At 37.9% G+C, this 18,891-nt stretch overlaps 1 protein-coding gene and 1 long non-coding RNA gene across 13 annotated transcripts in view; one reads left to right on the top strand and one right to left on the bottom strand.

Annotated features, from left to right (window-relative positions):
* Positions 1–16,685, top strand: part of LDB3 (LIM domain binding 3) — a 127,892-nt gene extending 111,207 nt beyond the window's left edge. For 11 of the 12 annotated variants that reach the window (XM_037400937.1, XM_037400928.1, XM_037400936.1 and 8 more), the window contains 5 exons: positions 5,934–6,234; positions 7,445–7,625; positions 9,818–9,938; positions 10,659–10,774; positions 12,758–16,685. In XM_037400937.1, coding sequence (XP_037256834.1) covers positions 5,934–6,234; positions 7,445–7,625; positions 9,818–9,938; positions 10,659–10,774; positions 12,758–12,847 — 809 coding nt within the window. In that variant the 3' untranslated portion in view covers positions 12,848–16,685. The remainder of the gene's footprint in view (positions 1–5,933; positions 6,235–7,444; positions 7,626–9,817; positions 9,939–10,658; positions 10,775–12,757) is intronic. The other variant, XM_037400933.1, reaches the window with a different exon arrangement.
* LOC119153934 overlaps positions 1–18,891 on the bottom strand; it is a 65,879-nt gene that overhangs the window by 38,575 nt on the left and 8,413 nt on the right. The gene's annotated exons all lie outside the window — the stretch shown is intronic.

Below are 18,891 nucleotides of genomic sequence, written 5' to 3'. Positions count from 1 at the left end.
CCAATTAGGGGCCCAATGACACTTCAGAATTGATAAAATACCTTAAGAATGCACAGCTCAGGAAGGAGATAAAATAAGTGAAGGTAGCTTGAGTAGGATATATTTGCAAAATAGATAAGGCTTATATTTGAAATAAAGAATGACCTATTAAAGCGCTTCATAATGCTATGCTTCCATTTCCCATAGATCCAGTTACCGAACAAATAGATTTGATTATTCATTCATGTGGAAAATATGTTCCTTGATGTTATTTAAATTCCCTTTGTATTAATGTGTTACAAAGGGAGTGAACTTCTAAAACCATTGATGACCAAAATGTGAACCTTCAAAATGAATAAATTAAATAAGGCAGCAATATAAGTCTCAATGCAGTTCTGTTTCAAATTAAGTTTGTTCTGATCTTAGCAAGAGAATTTAGAAGTTGATTTATATCTTGACAGTCAAGTAAATATGAAAAGGCCAAGAATTCTTAACAGTCTTAAACTCTGTATTCTGTCATGCTCTATCTCTAGATCAACTGAAATGAAACCAATGCAGAAATTTTGCTTGGACATAAAGACGACAGACAGATCAATTGATTGATCTTTATATTTGAGATATAAAGTTGGAAAAAGCCAGTTCAGAGCTATCATGGGCTGTTTAAGGGTCTCAAAGTAAATAAAGGTTTCAGCTTCTCCTCATTTGCTTTTGGTTAAGTGTGTCAGCATATACCATGTTCTCACTGAAGGCAAATGTTATTATTTTTATCTTGCAAAAGAAGGAAAGATGAAGACAGATGATTTATTTCCATAATCCAGAACAGAGCAAACTGTGACAAGTCAAAATATCTCCTAAATGCACCGATAGATACTAAGTCCCATGGTTATTTGGGGGAAGTATAAACTCCAGTTCTCAATATACCAACCTGCCACAGAAATAAATCTGTAGCTATATCCAATTAGGAGTTAAATCTGTTAAAGAAAAAGCTGGCTGTTGAATTAGACTCAGAATAAGAGGCAGCGCTTTTGTTATCTCCTGTAATGGACATCTTCTTTGTTTCTTATATTGCTGGGTTTGAGCCCCACTCCCTCCCAACAAAGATTTAAAATACAGAATATGGAAACTCTGTTTTGTCACTACATATACAACAAGCTTACTTCAACTGTATATATTGTCTGCCTGCATGTGTAAAATTCTCATTTTGCAGGCACTGCAAGGATGTAATGGACTCCAGAGAACAGGAGAAAATTCAGAATAATATATAATGTGATATATTACAGAGACAAAATTAAAATTAAATTAAGTTTGGCAGAGAAAGAAGTAGTAAGTCTCCCTGTATTGTTTAGGAGTTTGAGATATCTGGCAAAGGATTCTGAAATACCTTTCTAATTGAACCCCAGAGTGACTTGGGTACAAAGGAGATTACAGACAGAGATTTTATTGAAGATGTTTGCGTTTCTTTTGGTAACTTTTTGAATTTTTATATATTTGATGCAGTAGCACTTCATACTGGTTTGGGAATATGAGCTGGCCCTACAGCACAGTCCTAGTTCCAGTCCTGAGCAAACGGGAAATTGTCACTTAGGAAGAAATGGAGGAAACAGCATTTCCTGTCACAGATGGGAAAGATCAGCAGTACTTTGAAGCAAACCATCAAGACAGTTAGAAAACTTACTCACTCAACTTTGTCAATGCATATAAATTCTGTCCTGCAGTGTAAAATGCAATCTGAGAGGACCAGCTGTTCTCTGACTGTGACATACGGGACCACAAAGTACATCTTTTCTTCCAATCTAAGTGCAACCTCAGGCTTTTGCAATAACTGCACTCTCACTTTAGCAAATAATTTCTTAGACTTCTATTTCTGTAAATCCACTGTGTGAAAAGGCCAAAATAGTAGAGATTACTATGAGAATTTGCAATGTAGAATTTAGAAAGGGAAGGTCTTTATGCTAGCCATCAGTGTCAATGGGAATGAAATTACCTGCTTCCCTTAAAAATGTGGCCCAGCAACTTGCAGATTAAAACACCCACCAATAGCTTCATATATGCAATATCTAGAAACCTGAATGAATCACTAAGAGGGTTTACAAGACTATTTTAATCTGTCTCAGATTGAAAAAAATAATGGGGCTAAATCTTGTTTACTCAGAAATCAATCTCAAAATGAAACTGCATCATTGAATATCTGGCTCAGATGGAAGTAATCAGTAAGCGTACACTTTAAAGAGAAGAAAGAGGACTACTTTGTCTAACCTGACTCTGGTGGGAATTTTCTGCTGCTAAAAATCTTCCGATAGGGAAAGCAGAGAACTCTGAAATCCTTTCCCTTCTCTGTCCTGTGATTTTCTTAATTTTTAAAAGGAGTGTAGACTTCTTTTCTGAACAAAGCCCACTAGATGGCAGAAAATACTTGTGTATTGCTTTCTTGTAAGCTTTCCCAGACTAGAATAATGATTTTATATATTCCAAGCAACTCAAATGCCAGTTTCATACTACGAAGTAACATGATACCTAGAAGTAAGAAAGCAGATCCTTCCTTTTAAATCCGTAAGTCCAAATAGGACTACTCATGTATGTAAAAGTGCTCAAGTGTAAAGGCTTGATCCGCTCTTTTAGAAATTGGTAGAAAGGTTCCCACAGATCTCAATGACCTTTTCACTGAATCCTAAGCACCTTCAATATTAAAGCAGCAGGTTACATACCATCTTTAATTTGACATTCTTCTGAGTAAGAATAGTGTCTTCTTATAAAGGAATAGTTGCATTACCTGCTTTGGCCGTCTTCTACTATGTACTGGAACAGTATATAAGAAAATTTGGAGCTTCAAGGATGTGGCCACTAAGTGTAGAATAAGTGAAATCTATTGTGATTATGAATTACATTTGTTAATGGAAAATTATTATTAAGAATAACAATCATGTGTTCTACTAACAAAGCAAAAAAAGAGGAAATTTTTTTTCACAGGGCAAGCTAGTATCGAAGACTAAAGCATTTGCAACTATATGAATCTTTACTTTACTAAATTAATCTCTGGTAACGCACCTTTTTTTCCTAGAGGGAAAATATCCATTGACCATAAATGAAGAGTTGATGGGGAGAATTCCAAATTCCCCAGCAGCAAGGAACTGGCTTGTTCCTAGGGCTGATAAAAGAGATCTCCTCTCTGCCATGCTCTCGGGATAACAATAGTCCCATTCTTTCTCTCCTACTTTAAGAGAGTCTGAGGGCTGAGAGAAACAAGGTGATAGAGGCTGGGTTACTGAATTATTTAAAGTGCTCATTTTTGAACAGTTCAGGGTCAGCTCATATAATACTGATATTTAGAGAATCTATTCTCTTATACTGAATCTTAGTACTTTTAACCAGCAAACGGCACCTTTTATCTGCTGCATGTCTATTGGAAATGAAATACATAAACATGCAAGGTGCATTTGTATGGCAGTAGCTACTAAGAGCCTATAAGCTTAGGGATATAGCTGTTGAATAATAAGATAATAATTCCCTCTTAGTAACAGTAGCTACAATCTCAAAATTGGTGAAATATTTCTAATACATTGCAATGACAGTATTTAAAATCAATATCCAGTTTGTTCACAGAGGAAAATATATTGTAATAAATCCAGCCTGTAAAAACAAATCATAATGGCTGAAAAGAGAACTTGGACCAGTTGCGAACACCCAGCATTTGTCATTTTGCAATAATTCCCCTGGTATCTTCTTTCAGCAACTGGGAAAAAATGTTACTTGGCTGCTTTATTTTACTGTGGCAAGTGGAAAAGATGGATAAAGTAAAAAGAAATAGACAATAGAGAGAATGAAAGACAAAGATCCTTCCACAGTGTTTATCCTTCAAAGGAGTCTAGATTAATCTGAACTCAGATAAATCATATGCTGTCTGCATTAGTTGGAATAAGCAAACTGGAAAAATCAAAATACTGACACTGAGAGATTAAGGAAGAAAAAGTGAAAAACCAAGAGGTTGTAAGGTGAATTTACTAAAGACAACCATAGAAAAAGAGATCCTAAAAATGGTACCTGGACTGCATTTGTTCCTCACTTCTGGAACTCTGGGTTTGAATATCTGACCATTTTGTTAGGCCCTCCGTGGGATACACTCTGTACTTTGCAAAACAAGAACTGGCTCTTGGGGGAGGGAGAATCCTTTCACAAAACGGAGTGAGCTAGAAGTCACCTTATTTAATTAGAGAGCCTCATAGGTGGGAGCCTTTTGAACTCACCAATTAGAGATGAAACATTGCCTTCTAATTTTACCTAGCTTAATACCGTAATTCATAAATAGCAACAGCCTCAGGATTTAAAGAGATTGCATATAAACTCTCTGTTCTGAAATCTTTAAACGCTGTTTACCATTCCCAAGTGGAAAAAAAAAAAAAAAAAAGAAGCCTCAAGCTAAGGTGGGATACAGTTTTGTGAGGCCGAAACTTTGTTGATACTGTAGCATAAGAAAGTTTTACCAAGACGATGCATTAGATTCTGAACTCAGTAAAAAGAAGAAAATCAAAGATCACTAGGATGATCACAATGGATTATACATATGCAATTTAAGCACCTGCAGTTGCCAATGATCAATGCCTGTTATTCTCTGTGGCAGGGTGTGGGCTACGGGAGGAACGTTAAGTAGAACATAATCTTCTCACCACATAATTATCCAGAAAGATCCATTCTCCCCCCATTCAGAACCCTCTTCTTGGTTGAAATCCCTTTCTACCTGCAAGCCCCTTTAATTGTAAATGCTGTACTTGGTCATCATTTTGTTGGCACTCAAATCCACTATGCAGAGTGTTTGCCTAGGCTGCAGGAGAACTGACTTCTGTTCCCAAATCTGTGCTCTCTCATTTAGGCAAAACACTTCAACTCTCCAAGCTTCTGTTCCTCCTCACACAAACCAACAATAATTCACTTTGTTTTCCTTGCAAAGGAAAAACTGCTTTTAGTGCTCCTGTACTTGGCAAAGCGAGGCAGTTTCTCAGGCAGTGACTTCAGTCCTACACAATGCAAGATCTGACGTTTTGAAAAGAGCAGGGCAATGGGAAAACTTGTTGGTATGTGCAGGCTCTAGCTTCTGCTTATTTTTATGTGATAAAGCTCCACCCAAGATTAGAGCCTGGTGCATACAAACACAGAGGCAGTCTGCACTGAAGATTTTATGTGATAGGGTGGAAGAAAGGAAGTATAATATTTCTATTTTATACATGGGAACTGAGGCACAGAGATACTACGCTTTGCTTGAAGTTATACAGGAAGTCTGTGGCAGAGCCAAGAACTGAACTGAGATCAGTCGTAACCGCAAGTCTGGCCTTCCACTAAGTGCTGTTGGCATTGTCTCGCTGGTCATGTGAGCTGAACTGGCTCCCCTCAGTATTGCTTCCAGTGCTCTCCGTCTCTGTGCTCCCTGTATGAGCCTGTTCTTCTTCAGACACCTAGGAGTAAAACCTACAAATGATAGATAACAGTGCCATCTGTGGAAAATGCTGCATTTTAATGAATATAATGAGACTAAAATTTAAGCATAACTTCTATTGAAAGTATGGGGAATTCCATCTAAAATGTTATTATGTGATCTGGCCTTTCTGTTTTTAACCTGCCCTGAACGGATTATATGGCAGTCTTTAAAATTATCACAGAATTGCCATGTCTATTCCTACTAGAAAATGAAGAGATGCCCTTGAAAACGGTCGTCATAAAATCTGTAAAAGCCAGTAGGCAATGACTTCTGTAATGCATGTGGATTAAAAGTCAGTGATTGTACTGATAACTTTGGCTTCAGTCCAGAGTTAATCAGCAATAATGGGACAGGCCATAATTAAGTGTCATCTGAAGCTTTTAATTTTTGTGTGTCATGGAGTACCCTTTGGTAAGTGTTGCTGTTTCGCCATCAGAAGAAAAGACTTTAAAATACTTCTTGGTTTCTTTTGGGATACTTAAAACAGCACCAGCACCAGCGCATTCCTACACCCCTGCCAACACTGAGCCTGCAAGCCGCCCTCCGTGGGTAACAGATGACTCCTTTTCCCAGAAATTTGCACCTGGAAAAACCACCACCACTGTCACAAAGCACATCCTACCACGGGGTGCTCCAGTACCATCTCCTGCCTCAACTTCTGCCTACCCATCTCCAGGTTCAACTTCTTCCCAGGCTCCTGCAATAGCTCGGGGAACAGTTCAGAGGGCTGAGCGTTTCCCAGCCAGCAGCCGAACTCCTCTCTGTGGGCACTGTAACAGCATAATTCGGTAAGGTCATGAGGTTTTGAAGAGGGACGAAGCAGGGAAAAAATATCAGAGGGACTGGTTATTGTACATTAATATACAGTACCAGAGCCTAAGACTCAGTTAAATTACCCAGGAGGGATGTCTGTTGTCTGCATCATTAATTTAACATTTCCAGAGCTCATTTTGCTATTGTGTGGTTCACTTTTTATCACTGCAAAGTTATACATGCTAATTGTTTGTTTCTTGGATGCTGTGGTAAATCACTGTTTGTTTTTTAAACAAGTTTCTGGTCCTAAGGTACCCCTTGAAGGAGGTACATAGAGCCTCACTGGGAGAGTTGGGGGGTGGGGGGGAGGATTATGGAGAGAAAAGGAACGAGACATCATTTTGGAACAGCAGCCAAATGTAATTGTTGCTTTTGTGTCTGGCGAAAGATAATGCCTACACTCTATTACCAGTGATTCATAGCATGCCTCTCCCTTCTCCTCTCCCAATTCATTCTGCTGGACCAGTGCCTATTGTTACCCTGTGGACTGCTAACCAACTTTAAGTAATCCATGTATAATGACAGTCTCCCCCACTAAAGGAGCTGGTTTGGTGACGTGGAACTGCTGATTATTGCCCTTTATATATTCTGAAATAGATAGACTCCAGTAATAATCACTATATCTAATTACAATCAAGAGTAAATCACCAAGATGAATTTAATGTGTATTCCATATAATCAAACAGCAAGTCATCATCTGATAATCTGACATTTCTAGAACATGCCACATGCAGTGTGCTCTCAGATGAAAAAAGGCAGGGACTTTAGGAGCTATTGTGAGGTGTGGGTGTGTAGGTTTGGAAATTTGCCTGCTTTTTCATGTATTCAAATAGTAGCATTATCTTCTGTGTTACAACCCTTGGCCTTTTCCTGCTGTCTTTGCAAAGACCACTTATAGCTGTGCAGATATGAAAATAATTGATGATTTTTCCAACAGTTGTCTGTAAATCCAATGTATAAGACTGAATAACAATGAAATATTTTAACCAACTGGCAAAGTGTTTGAGTAGTGTGCTCGAAAAAGACCATTTCTGTTCAAGCTTCTGGATCTTATTTCAATAGGTACCTTCATGGTTCAAGCAGAATGCTTGTTATACGTGTATGCAGTGTCTAACAAAGTGGGTTTGTAATCAGGGTCAATCAATCTTTTTGCAATACAAATAAGACAACTATGATTGTTTACAGGGGTCCTTTCCTGGTAGCCATGGGTCGCTCTTGGCACCCAGAAGAATTCAATTGTGCTTACTGCAAGACATCCTTGGCTGATATGTGCTTTGTGGAAGAGCAGAATAGTGTGTACTGTGAGCGCTGTTATGAACAGTTCTTTGCACCAACCTGTGCCAGATGCCACACTAAGATCATGGGGGTAAGAGAACAAGCTTAACCCTTTCTCCAGCTGCATTGTTCATGGAAATAGTGAAATAGTTTAGACTGTAAGCAATGAATGTAAATATTTAATTATTTCCCCTTTTTACATAATAATGTCCCAGCCCATTGATTATTTCAGAATAAGAAACAAATTATTTTATAGTAATTTTTATCTAGCTGAAATATTGGATGTTTCTGTACCTTATTCAATTCATAGACAGCACATATAATCCAATTACCATCTCACTGAGTGCAAAGTAAGTAACACTTTCTGGATAGTTCTTCGCTATCCGATACACACTATGTTACTTTTACCTGTCTTTTCCTTATGTTCATAGTAAGAGACTTGAACTGGAGTATTCTATCTTACACAGGACCTAGCCTAAATTTCAATGGAGAAATCAGTGATCTTGGGAAGAGGCCCATTGCTCTTGCTGCACCTCGCTGGTAGCTAGCAACACAGCTGCCAAGAGGAATTCTGCTGACTTCTTATAGTTAAGAAAATACAGGCAAAAATAGATGCCACTTCTGTCTTAATGTACTTGTGCTTAGGTACAAGTAAATTTGCTCTACTTAAACCTAAGATGGTGATGAGGTTGGAATACCATAAAATAATTTTAGCAGTGTATTTATCCATACAGTGATAATGAATATATGACATGATACTCTTAAATGAGGAAGCAAGGAGTACACATTGTTTTTTCACTGCTTAGCTTTTGACATGTGTCTAAATGTTGGCACTGACAGACTAGATGCTTTTCTGTGCAATTGCCAATTAGGGATGGCAGCATCAGACATCTATGGTGAAGCTCTGGCTCCAACCAAGTCTTGATGGCTACTGCAGCAGTAGTAATTTTACAGCACAGTACTGACTTAACTTACCTAATTAATGCCGGCACAAATCAGTTCCCCATTATGGATTTTCATCAGGAAAATAGCAAAGATGCCAGCTGCCTCTATTTATATTAATAAGATTTCTCAATCTGGTTTTTTTGCTTCTTAGCTCAATGAGGTTCATAAATGGATACAAACCTATTTATCAGCAATAGTTGTTTTGCAAACAGTAACAGAAGTTAATGACAAATGGTGATTCTCTAATAAGATATATGGTAAACAGACTATTCTGGCTATTCACTGGATTCAAAGCACAGAAGAGGACTTCAAACCCTTTTGTCATAGTCAATGGAGACTAAAAATAATCTTTTAAAGAGAATCAGTCTACATATATAATTGGAAACAACATAAAATAGGATCTAGATTCTCATCTGGTGTAAATCAATACTGTTTCACTGAAGTGAACAAAGTTAAATTCATTTACACCAGTTACACATCTGGCCCTTTGAAATCTGGACTGTTTGACAGATATACACTTGAACATTGTCTTGGGCACAAGTGAGATTGACAAATTAGCAGGTAATCATGTATCAGAGCTCAGTACAGCAGCTTCTGGTCTTGGAGGACTTCTGTATGACAAGATAAGAATGAATCAGTAATAGAGATTGATCCAAACTGGATAGAAGAAAGAAGCTGATAGAATCTGGATGCTCAGTTTAAGAGAACATCAGTTGCACCGAACATGGAGGGTTGTGATGAACACATGGCCCACATGGCCTAGGAACAGACCCACAGACTCATCTTCACTAATCACATAAGTTAAAATCTAAGAACCCTTGCTGTTTTTTTTTAGATTTTTACATTAGTTTGCAAAGCATTCTTGTGAGAAGCTTAAAGAAATTAGTGCATAACCTAAGTTGCTTTGAAACATCAGACTTATCCCCTGCATGCACTTCCTGGTCTTAGAGAGAAAGTTACTCTTTAAAATTTATTTAACAAATCATACTCTTGCACTGAAGAATTCATACTAGTTGTGTCAAAACAAAGGAGCAAATAATCAGAATCTTTGTAGAGAATCTCTCCTGCAACAGCGACTGGGCATGTTGATACAAACAGCTGCCTGAACTATGTTGTTTCATTTTGGCAAATACATTGTTCTGGAAAGTTTGTAGTCCTATTTCCTCTTTCTTGCCAGAGGAGCCCAATTTTTGTCATACTTCTTTCTTTTGAGGAGGGGAATTGGCTGATACAAAAGGGAAAAATTTAGAGCATCTTTGCCTTGTGTTTGTTCTCCAGTAGGTAGTTGCATGACATGCTATTCTGCTGGAGATTTTTGTTTGTTTGTTTGTTTTACAGGAAGTTATGCATGCCCTAAGACAGACTTGGCACACCAGTTGCTTTGTCTGTGCTGCTTGTAAGATGCCGTTTGGGAATAGCCTCTTTCACATGGAGGATGGGGAACCTTACTGTGAGAAAGGTATGGCAAACTGGACAGGTCTGCTCAGTCATCATGTGCTTCATTTTGTGTGGAAGCGACATAAGAATAAAGCAGCTAATGAACAAAATAAAAAAAGTTACCTATCCAGCATGGATTTTGTTTCCACTCGCCACATATACAAGTATTTCCCTTTGTATTGTTCTCCACTTTTTGTGATAGACTGGAAGAGCCCTGGTCTTTTGCCTCCATGTCCCAGAATGCCTTACATTATTTCTCTCCCTTTTGTATTATGATGCCTGCTTTCTGTTTCTGTTCCTACACGTTTTTTTCCTGTGCCCCTCCCTTCCCTGGTAGAGTCTGCTCACTGGAAATCTACATGTTATGGGGTGAAAAATTCTTCTTTTAGGGTTCTGGTAGTGCTTCTATACAGTATGTGTGGGTTGCTGCCCACATTGTCTCTACTAAGTTGCTTGAATTACAACCTCTGGTACTGCTACTTCACCCTAAAATGGATCAACCAACATACATGAAAAGAGCTCTGCTCAGATGTGCAAGACGTGGTAATGGAGATTTTGTTTTCTAAGTGCTGCAACAAAGGAACAAATGTTTCAGTAATGTATGAAACAAATGAAACAAGTGTTTCAGTGAATGTAGTAAAAAGTAAAAAAATTCATCCTCTGGAAACTTTCTATTTCTCTTGGATTTAATACGATTACATTAAGTGTTTGTTTTAAGTTTGTTTTTTTTGTTTCATTTTAGATTATATTGCTTTGTTCAGCACAAAATGCCATGGCTGTGATTTTCCTGTTGAAGCTGGAGATAAATTCATTGAAGCTCTCGGACACACTTGGCATGATACCTGCTTCATTTGTGCTGTAGGTTCTATATCAAATACTATATAATTTCTTTATACTCATAAATAGTGAAATAACATCAGAAGACCTGAAAGCAGGAATGACTAACGTATGCCTAAGGATGTAGAGGATTGAATTTCATTTTTTACTTGCAGATGGAGAAGGATGGGACTCATTTCTCTTCTCCTCCCATAAATGTACTAGAATTATTAAATTTGACCATCTCAAGCAAGTGCTTTCTAATAAAACATCCAGTTTTAGGGAGTACATATATTAATACATAGCACTATTGCTGTTATTCCTTCCAATATTTACCAAATAAAGATAAAGCAGGATTTAAAATAAATTAACACCATACTGAACAGTATAGCCACAATCTTACAAAGCAGTGCATTTGTATTTCCATGCAGAATGCTTTTTGAAACTTGCAAAACCAAGTCTGTTTAGAGAGAATGAATAGTAATTAGCATAGAAGTTGGTCAAACTCATCAATCTGTGGTGCACATACAGCTATACAGTGTGGCCATATTCCCACACTGCACACAAAGTAGTAAAATCCGTATGATAAAGAGTACTTTTCATCTGGCTCTAATAATGCTGTGCTAAGGTAATAATATCTAGAACCTCTAATTAGCTAAAAATACTATGTTGGCCACAGCAAAAATGGTAGTGACAATTCGTAATGTTTGTTGACCTCTAAAATTTAGGCTGAAGAGTAGAAAGTATAGAAATGTAAATATCTAAAACTAAACTAGCTACTGGTCTTTCAAGGGTACATGGAAGTGAGTGACACAGGTGTCCTGTGAAAATTGAAGTGGTTTTGAAATTCTAACATAGGAAAAGAATACCCAGACAACGAGTTTCCTTCATGAACTAACAGCTCTTAGTCACTTATAAAAGATGCTTTCTCTGAATATTTTGTGTTCTTCTCTTGCTTGTTCATTTAATTGCATTCTTATGTACTTATTTAAATTAGCAATGCGACTTTCTCTGGAAGTGATAGTTCTGCTAATGCAGTTCTCGCAGCATAGCTTCTTTTGTTAGGAGCTAACTTTATTTCAGTGGGTTAAGTCAAATGTAAATAGCCACATGACTTTTAAATTCTAATATGCCATCCTCATATCCTTTCATGTGATTTTCCTTCCACTTGCAGCAGCACATCACTGATGTTATCACTCACTGATTTTAAGCCTGCCATAAGCATTAGGGACAACATTTATTCTTACTCCTAGATTCAGATATGTTAACTTCCTTAAGTGGTTCTAGCCAACTCTGACCTTGCAAGTGGCGTTGCACCACCCTGTGTACAATTCCAGGGCAGTTTAAGCTGATCTAAACCTAGGCTGCCCTGCCTCAGACACGCATTCTCAAACCCTGGCACTGCAGCCAGGCAGAGAGCTCTGTGGGTTGAAGAATAAACTGGTAAGAATAAGTAATTAGTTTTCAATACCGGCTGTCTGAATGACTCACTCCTTGATCACATAAGCACCCATACCAAGTAATAACAGGAATGAGTATATAATAGTACTGTGGAAGGATGGTACCTCAGGGACCATGGCACCTAATCAGAACCTTTGTAAAATCATACGTGAAAGGATCAGAATCTAGGTCTTAAAGTCTGAGCTAGCTGCATGTGCTTGCGTGTGCCACTGTTCTTTGATGATCTACACAAGCACTGCTGGGACATGCTGAAGCTGCCTAGGGGATCGTGTACCCAGACTTCCTTTTAATGGAAACTAGTGAACGTAGTGGGTAGCGGTGGCAGGAAAGTACAGAGAGGAGAGCTGATACAAACCAGAGCCTAACCTCAACATGGAGTAGGAAAACTACCAAGGCGTACACTTTGATCCAGGAAATCAGATGCACTTCTGCCAAAGAAATGTGTGGCAGGAGAGAAATACAGTTGAGGTTGATAATCATGTCTTTCTCCCTCTTTTTTTTTTTTTAATTTATTTTTATTTTTTATTTTTAGTGATTCCTGATTATATTTATTATTAATTCTAGGTATGCCATGTGAACTTGGAAGGTCAGCCTTTCTACTCCAAGAAGGATAAGCCACTGTGCAAGAAGCATGCCCACGCCATCAATGTTTAAAAGAGCTGGTAGTCAGTAATGCTGGGGAGAAACAGATGACTAACTGGGCAATTATAAAGTTGGTAACCATGGCGAGTGTTTCTCTTGGTAAAAGCTGGGAAGTTGATACTGCTGAAGTTTTAACTTTAACCTCTTTCATAAATGCAGAACATGCTTTTGCAAGGTTCATACAAAAACCTACTAAATGCACAGTCAAAAACAAATGAACTAGTCCATTATTAGAGCAACAGTTGGGGGAAATATTGAAATTAACTAAAAACTGTAATGTAAAAAGTAATGTGCAAATACAGTTTCAAATAACTACCCACAGCAGTTTTATTGCTTAGACCACACACTAGTGTTCAAGAACAACTGGGAAAGTCCTTTTGTAATAAGTCATTTTCTTTTATAACAAGAATGACTAAGTGCCACATGTACAATAATCTGTAGAACCAAAGGCTATAACTTTCAGAGGAAAATAAATAGATTAGGGTTTCCTCTGTGAAAAGTGAGTGTTGTTCCATTATGTTGTGGTGCTACCTCATAGCATCAAATATTTTAGATTCTTTCCGAATAAGAAGTCTGCCTTGAATCCATATGTAACTGGAAAGCATAGGAGATAATCTGTAACTTAGTTTGAAAATAAAGTGGAAACAGACTAACGCCTTCCATAACCCGTTAAGATTGAGAAAAGCATGTTGGGTCAACGTTGCTAGTGCACTTGGCTTATACTCGCACAGTAGATTAGCCATTTTCATTCATAATAGAAAAGGACAACTGGCTTTCTCCAAATTGCTTTTACATTGAATGGAATAGAGCTGGCTGGAAAGGCTAGCTTTTAATTCAAATCCAGTTTTCCTTTCCTCTTGTGGAAAAAATGCTCAAAGTTGCTTTGGTTTCTAATTCCCATTGATATCAGTGGGAGGTAGGAATTTACATCTGGACCTTCATATTGATGGACACAGAAGACACACATCCATCTAGCACAGCTAGGAAATGGATGACAGCTTGCAAAAGTTCCCTACTCTATCCCACACAGGAAAAAAGCATCTTTCCCCCCCCCCCCCCCACTTAGTAAATTAACATTGATTAAAAATTCATAAGGAAGCATAACACCACAGGCACATTCTCTTTCCCCCTTTTCTTAGTTTAAGTGCAATGCATCCTGAATTGTAGTAGTATTTGCCATTGTAAAACTGTAGATAGGGTCTGACAATTAGGATAACCATACAGTAATCTTTTCTAGTATTTTAAGAACAACTTTCAGGTTGTTCAAACAGTTAGTTATAAAACTTTTTTTCACCAAAAAGATCAATACTTGTAGCACTGATAACACCTTTGAATTTTTAATTTTAAATACCAATGACACTTGTACTAGAGACCGCAGGTCTGTTTGAAAATAGAGTTAAAATGGAAAGTCTGATCACTATTCAAGTTTTATTAATCTGTTTAAGTGAGAATTATGATGTGTGTGTTGACAGCTTGCAGTACTGACAGTTTTGAATTAGTATTCCTGAGGCTGAGGATGCATTCTGTGGGCCGCATTCTGTGGGCCACATTCTGGTGCCATCTGCACCCTATTTCTGCCTAGTGTTTTGAGTAACAAGAAATGACATAGCATTGTCTGCCTTTGCCCTCCAATGGGTAATGGTCATTTCAAGAAAACTGTTGTGTCTTTTCAGGGATGAAAAACTGTCCAAAGATTGGGGGAGGAATAGGAGAAATTTGGAGTTCTAATATGAGAGTTGTTAGCTGCAGGCAGTGTGCAGCTTGGAGAAAAATAACAACCTGAACTGCCTGTGGCAGTTTTGACATGTATGACCTGTATTTATTCAGTAGGTATCTTTGTTCTTACTGATCTTAGCAGTGGTCTGATACAGGCGCTACAGGGTCAGATTTTTGTATGCATGAGTTATTCTAAAATACTAGCACATTATATGAAAAGCCTTTTTTTTTTTTTTCTATAGCAAACAAATTTTCTGTTTTCAGTCGGTGCTGGGCTGGTGTGAATATGGTTCCATTGATTACAAAATCCAAAGATCTGGCTCATAATATTCTCTAGAGGAATAAATTGTAATCATGGAAGTTAAATATTTTTTTCACTCATATTTGACTTCCTCAAACACCTTTTCATAACAGTGAGACAATTCTAGAGTTCCTTTTAATTTTTTAATGTCATTCAAAATGGTGGGTTTTATTCTCTGTTATTTAAGAGAATTCAAACCAGCATATTATATACTAAGGCTGCATGAAGATATTTTTTAGGCAGATTTCTGTGTTACCCACTGACTGGGACTAGTTTCTTGCTGTCAACATCAAAACAGGGAGTCAGACTCCTTGGGAGGACACAAAACGCTAGGACTTGTGATGCCTCAGGAGAATTTCATGAGGTCTTTCACCTCTAATCTACAGATGTGTATATGTGTGTCTCTCACTCTCCACCTTCCCCCTCAATGTCCTTAAAAGCTCCCTCTTCGCTGGCAGCGTGAAGGACAAAGCATTTTAGGAGATGGCCAGAGATGGAAGGCTGCAGCTCAGGCAGGGGTACGCTCTGTGAGATGGTGGTAGGCAGCACGGCTGGGGCTGTCTCTTCTTCATGTTCACAGGGGAGCCCGGCTTGCCAGCTGAAGGGGCCCGGGTCAGCCTGCGAGTTGCTGGCTTGCTGGCTGGACAGAGGTATGGGAGACAGGGGTCTCAGTGTAGGCAGGGGAAGGGAGGCTTGGATCAGAGAAGGGAGAGCACCTGCAGCAGCCAGAATGTAGGGGCTCTGGGGGCCTCTGGTTGAGTGTGGAAAGATGAAGCATTGAGGGGGTGGGAAGCCCTTACTGAAGCTGGGGCCGGAGGAGGGGGAATGCCTAGGTAAGCCTAGTTTCACTGAGTTGACAGAGTAGATGGTTGGGGTGGGGCAGGGGGAGGGAAAGGGGGAATAGCCAGGATGACTCACTACAGTCAGGGAAAGGGCCTGAAGCAAGAAATTGGGGTACAAGTAGCTCACAATAGTTCAGAGAGAGAGTATGAATATGTACAGAAGGGGTGAGCAAAGGGGATACAGGATCCAATCTAGTAAATCTGAAGTCAGTACTGCAGAAAAGTGAATGCAATGTACATAAGCATAGGTGAGCTAGCTCGTGGGGTGACAACAGAGAAAATGCAGCAGCACAGACTTCAGCAGAAGCTGTACTAGTTTGAGTCCTTAAAATTTCCCTTTCAGTGGGAGCCGTACTAACTTGAGAGTCCTGAAAATTTCCTTGGGCAGATAACCTGCACTGTAACACATGCCCTGACTCCAGCCGGTGCCCGAGCAAGTGAGATTAAAGCTAGTTTACATATCACTATATGAGATACAGTGATATCTCTGAACGAAGAACAGAGATACCCTGAGGATTATAATGTAATAAATTTCCTGTTTTGACTTGTGCTGCTTCATAATGTGGTCCAAAAATAGAGAATCCAGTTACCCGCCCTTGATATCTATATCAAGATATACTTTTTGCACATATCTGAACCAGAAATTTGTGAATAATAATGTAGTATTTTAACTTTCATGGGGGTAGAATACCACATAACTGCTGATACTCTTCTGCCACATGTCACCTTTGTGATATGGAGGGGGGAAAGATGCATAGAGAGATATATATATAATTCAACTTTCAACTATCACTGAACGTAAACGCTGTACAAAAATATGCAAGACTAATAATGTCTACTTGTTCATGTTTTATGTCTTGTAATAGATGCCTGGGACAAGTCCTAAGTTCCTCTAAATATTTCTTTTCATTCTAATTAATTTACATAATTAAACAAAGATACTGTACCTCTGAATGATCAAATAAAAAGACCAGTCTTTTAGCTAATAAAACATGTTCAGTAACTTTTCAATCAAAGTCTTCAAAAAGTATCTTAATGCTTTTTCCATTTTTTGGTTCTTTTTACAGAACAGAGTAAAAATAATGTTTCCACAGAAGACCGCTTCCATTATCTGGAAAAAAAATCATGACTTCTTTTTTTAGAAGTTCATTTTTACTGTATTGGATTTACACATTACACATTTCTAAAATAAATTCAAAACAACAAAAATATTTTACTTTGGTCCTTCATAGGTCAGTACTTTGGGCAAAATGTTTTGTTAAAGATTATTTGTATTTATGTTTAATAATGTGAATGTCCACAGCACTGAACACACTCACTAGTGTCTAGTGCTGGGCACACTAATGTTTATTTGCAATACTTGTCTCCTGGTAGCAGATATTAATTTCTTTAGTATTTATAAATATCAGAATTTGAAACTGAGTGAATTCTTGCCTGCAGTGATCATATTAGAAATCTAGGTTTTATAATGTATTGACTTGATGCCACAAGTGCCCTTGCTTTTAGATATACTTTTTCTCCTAAGTTCCTAGTTTCTTCAGAAACAGAATGTAGTGTGGTTTATGAGGTGTGAGTAACTACCTTGCATGGATTATCTGTGCCAACATGAATAAACCAGTCTAGTAATAAAAGCAATGTGCAAATACAGTTAAAGCTTTATGATTTGGGCATATTTATTAATATGGCATGTGAACAGCTGACTACTTTCAGCCATGTAATACTGATACAAAAGCATACACAAGCTTGTACTCTCTACTTCAGACCTGAAAATAAAAATTAAAAGCATTGGTTTCAACTTCATTGTATATCCATCTTGAATGTTTTATTAACCAAATAACACTGTTTTAAACAAACATTAGTATGCTTAAAGGATGTAGTGTACTAACAGTACATGTTGTAACTTAGCAAGACTTGTATAGTCTCAGACCTTATTGTGTCAACAAATAGTGTTTATAGTAACTTTATAAGGAATGGGTAAATTCTGTCTTAGGTTACGTTGACACATCTGAGAACAAAGTTTGATTGCGTAAGTTCAGGTGGGTATTCCATTTCTTAGAAGAAGTGACTTTAAATAATGCACAAAATGTTTTAAATGTCCTCATTGAGCTCCAGTGCCAAGAAATACTTTCAAATGAAAGGATATCTTCATATAACAGTGCAGTTTATAAAAACAGCCATTTTGTGCATTCCTAATGCACACCCTTCAGGAATGCAGGATTTTTAAAGACACAACTAATTACATTAAACCTAATTAAGAAGTTAGATGATAAATGGACTGATTTGGTTTTAGATAGCATTACAAAGTACAGCATCAGTGCACTTGGTGCACTTTGATTTTATTTTACAGCCCTAATTTCTGTTTACAATGTGCATAAGGAAAAACACAATTCAAAAGAATGAACAGAACAGACACAATTTTCTGACAGTTCAAAATTGCTGTTTTTCAAATTGTCTGTTCTGACCTCTAACCCTTGCACAAGACAGTGGTTCCTAAACTGTGCACTGTGATCCCAGGAGAGTTGTTGGAAGTAGAAGCAACAGAGGCACCATAACACTGTGCCAGCTAATAGAGTGCAAAAAGTGAATAGAGCAAAGTTCATTAGAAAAGGACATGGTGCAAAATAGCTTGACAAGTGTTGCACTGAGAGTTTCTTAATAGAAGTGAGACTATGATTTACTCTGAAGAAAATGGTGATTTCAAAACTATAGACTTTGGCATTGCTCCTCACCACCCCCCACCCCCCCGCCCCTGAATCTTAAATTCAGCCAGTTTCTGTTGATTAAGAAGGGAAGGAATGTGCGAATAAGATTGCTGAAACTATTATTGAACACACAATGAAATGCTTTGTTCTCACAGCCAAATCAGAGAGTTATGGATGAGACTCAGATTATATTCAGGCATAAATTCTGTGCTGTATGCCTATAAAACATGCCCTTGGATAGCTGTTAAAAATACAGTTCCCCCTCCTCTTAGGAAGATTACATCAAAAGAAAACAGTAATGTGTGTTGTGCTAATAAGGACCTTCAGACTGACTCACGAGACTTTTCTGTGCAATAAGGACAAGCGGTATGAATTTTTTTCAAACGAAGCTAAACTTTTGAACAAAAGATGTTTTTCCTTTAAAAGTTTCCAGATATTAACTGTTAGGGAATAATAAATCAGTATGCATAAAGTATCATTAATAAATCTGCCTCC

Source organism: Falco rusticolus, chromosome 9 (assembly GCF_015220075.1).
Source record: "Falco rusticolus isolate bFalRus1 chromosome 9, bFalRus1.pri, whole genome shotgun sequence".
In the NCBI taxonomy this organism is placed as follows: domain Eukaryota; kingdom Metazoa; phylum Chordata; class Aves; order Falconiformes; family Falconidae; genus Falco; species Falco rusticolus.
The sequence above is the reverse complement of the archived record's forward strand: the minus strand, read 5'-3'. Positions and strand labels throughout refer to the sequence as shown.